This window comes from Cottoperca gobio, chromosome 11, assembly GCF_900634415.1.
Source record: "Cottoperca gobio chromosome 11, fCotGob3.1, whole genome shotgun sequence".
NCBI lineage: Eukaryota > Metazoa > Chordata > Actinopteri > Perciformes > Bovichtidae > Cottoperca > Cottoperca gobio.
In genome coordinates this window covers 1,188,440-1,193,464 of record NC_041365.1, presented here as the reverse complement: position 1 = coordinate 1,193,464, position 5,025 = coordinate 1,188,440, and the positions used below count along the sequence as shown (strand labels likewise).

The 5,025-nt window shown below is 43.9% G+C and overlaps 1 protein-coding gene across 2 annotated transcripts; it reads left to right on the top strand.

Annotated features, from left to right (window-relative positions):
* Window positions 1-438: 438 nt before the first annotated feature.
* On the top strand, window positions 439-4,719 carry irx1b (iroquois homeobox 1b). Of its 2 annotated transcripts, none has more exons than XM_029442505.1 (5): window positions 439-916; window positions 1,742-1,984; window positions 2,418-3,222; window positions 3,418-3,478; window positions 4,055-4,719. In XM_029442505.1, exons 1-5 carry the CDS (start codon window positions 686-688, stop codon window positions 4,101-4,103), a joined length of 1,389 nt encoding a protein of 462 aa, XP_029298365.1. In that variant the 5' UTR covers window positions 439-685; the 3' UTR covers window positions 4,104-4,719. The 2 variants fall into 2 exon arrangements, with proteins under 2 accessions (XP_029298365.1, XP_029298364.1); XM_029442504.1 differs by having other exon boundaries at window positions 439-940.
* The last annotated feature ends 306 nt before the right edge of the window (window positions 4,720-5,025 follow it).

Genomic DNA, 5,025 nt, shown 5'->3' with positions numbered 1-5,025 from the left:
TTAAATAGTTATATTACTAGTATTACTATTATTATTATTAGTACTAATATTATTAATATTAATATTATATTATAATTAACTATTACTGAATGTGTATGTGCACAACAATAAGAAACAAAGACTGTTTGTTAAATAAAGTCATACTGACCACAAAATGGCTAATAAACACTGCACACACGTGCACACCATGTACACACTTGCACACACTTCACAGGTTTTCTTTTCTGTATAGACACAGTGAAGACTGCAGAAATTAGATCACACACACTCACTCACACACACACACACACACACACACACACACACACACACACACACACACACACACACACACGACCTAGGCTAACCAATGCACTAATCGCCTGCCCCGGGCATAGGAGGAGCTTGGTGCTTAAGTAGGCTGCCAATCAGTCAGTCAGCTCCACATCCAGAAGCTCCTGCGGCCAGATACACGCATCACTCCGCACTCGAGGTGCCAAACTGCGGCTCTGATACAACTCCGGGTCGGTGGAAGTGTGGAAGCTTGACAGTTTCTTAAAGGGGGGACTCTGGTGATTTAGACGCCCCCTTCATCCTCTTCTACTTCTTTCTGGGGATTGCTACTTTCTCTTTTTTTGTCCTGCCTCCTCTTGCTGTTGTGTGACTTTGGCTTTGAGAGAGATTTACAGTAAGCCGTTTTCCGGACATGTCTTTCCCTCAGCTGGGGTACCCCCAGTTCCTCAGTGCCGAGGTGTACGGGGGCGAGCGGCCGGCCTCTGCCCGGGAAGGAGGCACTGAAGGCGGCTTAAGCTCGTCCGCTACCGCCGCGGCTGTCGGCTCCATGCTGGGGATGTACGGGAACCCATGGGCGGCTCATAACTACAGTGCCTTTCTGCCGTACAGCGGAGCCACAGACCTCGCCCTCATATCCCAGATGGTGAGAGTTGATACTTCAGCTCAGGTGTTAATGATAGACTATCATCGCTTTTTGTCCGCCTCATCTCTTGTTTATTGTAAACTAATGCGCAATTCTCCAGTAGTTTAAAGTGATTAAGATATGTAAATACAGATCATTCTTCTTGATGGCATATTTGTGGCTTTACAATCGGTAATAAATAATAAATGCATTAAGTGCAAACCGCCCATTGTCAGCTTACATTTCATGTTTATGCTCAAATGTTTAATATATGCAGCCTGCAGTATGTAGCTTCTGAATGGCAACACATTGCACACAGAAACTGTCCTCGTTGCATCATCGTTAAGGTTAAATTTTGTAATTGTCGGTTCAGATTTTTGTGTGTGAATTATAGACATTTTAATGAGAAAGTCCCTGGTAATTTAGACGTTATCTCCTGTATGTATATGCAAGACAACGTGTATTAATTAGAAAAACACAATTAATAATTAATAATGTAGGAAGCGTTATGTTCAGAGAACGTTTAGAAAATGACTTACTTGTTTGTTAAATCGAAAGAAAAATTGAAATGTTTAAATATAATTTAAAAAAGGGTAGCCACTCTAGAAAATAAAAATAATAAATATTAATTGTTATTGGCTATTTTCATAATTCAGGATTTGTCTAATTCCTGGTGAAAACTCTATTTGGTGTCAAATTGACATTGATATTGAAACTTTTCAAAACTTTTTGCTGCACAAATATTAAATCCAAATCTGATTTTTACTCTGAACTTCAAGAGGAAATAATTGTAAAAGACCAGTCGCTCAACAAGTTGTCACCTTTCTCTTTCCAATAACAATTCAGGGCTCCCAGTATGAGCTGAAGGACAGCCCGGGCTCCCACCCTGCCTCTCTACCTGTCCACGCCGCTCAAGGCTTCTACCCATACGGCCAGTACCCGTACGGGGACCCGTCGAGGGCCAAGACGGCCACCCGGGAGACAACCAGCACCCTGAAGGCCTGGCTGCAGGAGCATCAGAAGAACCCGTACCCCACAAAGGGAGAGAAGATAATGCTCGCTATCATAACCCGGATGACACTCACACAGGTGGGTAATGTTTCAGCTGTGGTGTGACATTAAACATTTAGAAAACATCCGCCCAGTGTTACTTATGAGGGCCCCTGTACAACCTGGGAGACATTTGACAAGACACCAGTCTCCATGCAGAATAATACAATTGTTTGTTTTTCAAAAGTTATGTCATACTTATCACTTCCTGTAAGAGTTCAATTATCTACTTGTTACATTACTTAATATGATAATCCAGTTGCCAGAGGCTACTTGAATACAGTCACACTTCCACCCCGAGAGAGAGAGAAGTCTCCAGATATTTCAAAGCTCGTTTAATGATAACGAGGAATTATGGAGAAGAATAATAATGAGGGTCATTGATCATTTTGTATTTTGCAGCCACGTATTATCAAATAACAGTGATTTTATTCTGATTTTAATTCGTGATTTGTTTTTTCCTTTTTTCCAGGTGTCGACGTGGTTCGCAAACGCCCGCAGACGCCTCAAGAAGGAGAACAAGGTAACCTGGGGCCGCAGCGCCGAGGACCGGGACGGGCGCATCTTCAGCAGCGACAACGAGGACGATAATGGCAAGAACGGCAGCGACGACGAAGACGAAGAGGAGGAAATTGATTTGGAAACGGTCGATATCGAGAGACCTGAGGTGGAGCTGCAAACGGAGGAGCAGGCTCCCAGGAAAGGAGAGGGAGAGGCGGAGGCAGGCCTGGCCGACAGAGAGCAGGCCTCAGAGCCTCAGAGCTCAGAGAGCAGCAGGACGCTTTCTGTGGAGGGCCTGAGAGAAGTGGAGGCGGCTATTTCTCTCAATAGATCGCCTGTTGTCAAACTCGCAGTGGATCGTTCTCCCAGCAGACAGGAGTGCCAGAGACCGCCGCAGAGCAAACCCAAAATCTGGTCCCTGGCTGAGACCGCCACGGCCCCGGACAGCACTCACAAACCTTCCCCCGCGGCCCACGCGCACCACCCGGCTTTGGCCTCCGCCGGCCACCCGGCCTTACTCCCGGGTCATGGGATTTATACATGCCAGATTGGCAAACTGCACAACTGGGCCAACGCGGCTTTTCTGAACGCCAACTCTATTTTGAACATGAGGTCGCTCCTCGGAGGTGCGCCAGCCGGACACCTGCCTCTCCACGGCGCGGTGCCGGTTGCGCGTCATGACGCACGACCAGCGGCGGCGACGGGCCCCGGAACTTCGGGGACGGAGGATGATAGTGATGTCGAGTCGTCGGGGAGCTTCAGTCCAAAAAGAGATGGTACGGACTGCATTCGTTTGCACAGCCCTCTGTAATTAATGTGCTTTCTGAATAGGCCTCATTGTGACGCATGTGTCAACAAGAACTGATCCAACTCAAATAATTATCAACAGGACGATAAAAACGCAATATAATATAATTATAACCAATGAATAGTTATTTATTAGGTCTTACTCTCTTTTTTTTTTTTTACAGACGAAGAGAGCGACCACAGGCCCGAATCTCTGAAGTCCCCTTTCCAGCTGATCACTGACAGGTAACCTCATGCATTTGAAATCAATTTGGCTTTGTGACATTATCAACCTCAATTTCTCTCCACATGTCTTCTGCTAAATGAACCTTAAAGCGGAGGTAAACAGTGTTACACCTGACTGGTCGGCAGGCAGACCTCAGCACATAAATCATGTGATTGAGTCTCCACTTTAACGCCTCGTCAGGCAGCAGTCTAATATATCCTGCGCCCCCCCCTTACCCCTTCCCTTCCCCTCCCCTCCCCAAGAACGCTGAGTTATCGCCACCTATGTCATTTAAATAATCTGCCGCCATTTATTCACGCCCCCTCAGTGAATGCAGCTAATGTATGTCAAAGAAAACGCTGATAGCAACATCAGGGATGTAGTGGAGGGTGAAAAGACATAAAACAATTGACCTATAGTGGTTTTTTAATTTGCATTAATAAAGTTTAACATTGTTTTAGATGATTTAAAAAAATTTAACTCACAGTGTTAATTATTTTTTGAAGTATTTAGGATACAGTATTTCCCCGAGTATTTAAGGAAATGTCTCCCACTGATTTCACCTCTGACCTTTTTGTTCTCTTTCCTCCCTTCAGACCTCACCATGGGACAGCACCGCAGCGAGTTCTGACATCGACATTATGAGAAGACAAAGAGAAAAAAAAGAAAGGAATAACTTTATTTAAAGGAGAACAGTTTAACGAAGACTATTTTTTTGGACAGTGCGACCTGTTATAGTATTACTGTTTAGCTTCTACATGCAAAAAGAGATGGTTGTTTTTGTCACAGATTTGCTTGTATCTCTCTTTTATGTCCTATGAGTCTTCTTCGCCTCTTATGTTGTGAATGGAAACCTTGATAAATTGTAAATACAGGATATGAATTTGTCTTTAAAGAATATATTTTTTTGGGAACTAAATAAATGTCATTATAGTCATTTTATTATTGGAGAGTTTTTTCCCTGGACCTAATTAGAAATTGTTCATGTTTGGTCAGAAATGTCCAGAAAAACCAGAGTGCACCAGGATGTAGAAGTGTTTAACCTCCTTTTTACACTTGATCAGGATTTTTATAGTGTTAACTCCTCGTATATTATGTGATTGGACAGTTTGAATGTGCACATTATAATTAACCACATCATAGAAACTGTCTTTTTATGTTCCTCCTTTTAAGAAATGAAGTGTGCAGACGGAGGATTTGATATTTTAAGGGGACAATTACAAACTGATGTGTATTTACGATAAGAAATGATTGATTTCCACTTGTTTGGTGCACCGACCTTTTTAATTGACCCCTTGAGCGCTGTGTCTAGTTTGTCTTACAGTCTCAATGCCAACTAAACCACGCAGTGTCAGCCCTTTCTAGAAAGAAAAGTCTCACCCTATTGAAATCTGCACTCTCGCCAAAACTCGGAGACTTATGCCAGCGCCTTGGAAGCCACTGCAAACGCTGCGGAAATTGAAATTGAAGATTTCCAGGACCTTATGAACCTGCGCCTGTGCTTTCAGCCCAGGCCTCCTTGCTTTAATGTTGGATTATACCCCCTCAGTGCCACCACTGCCGCCTC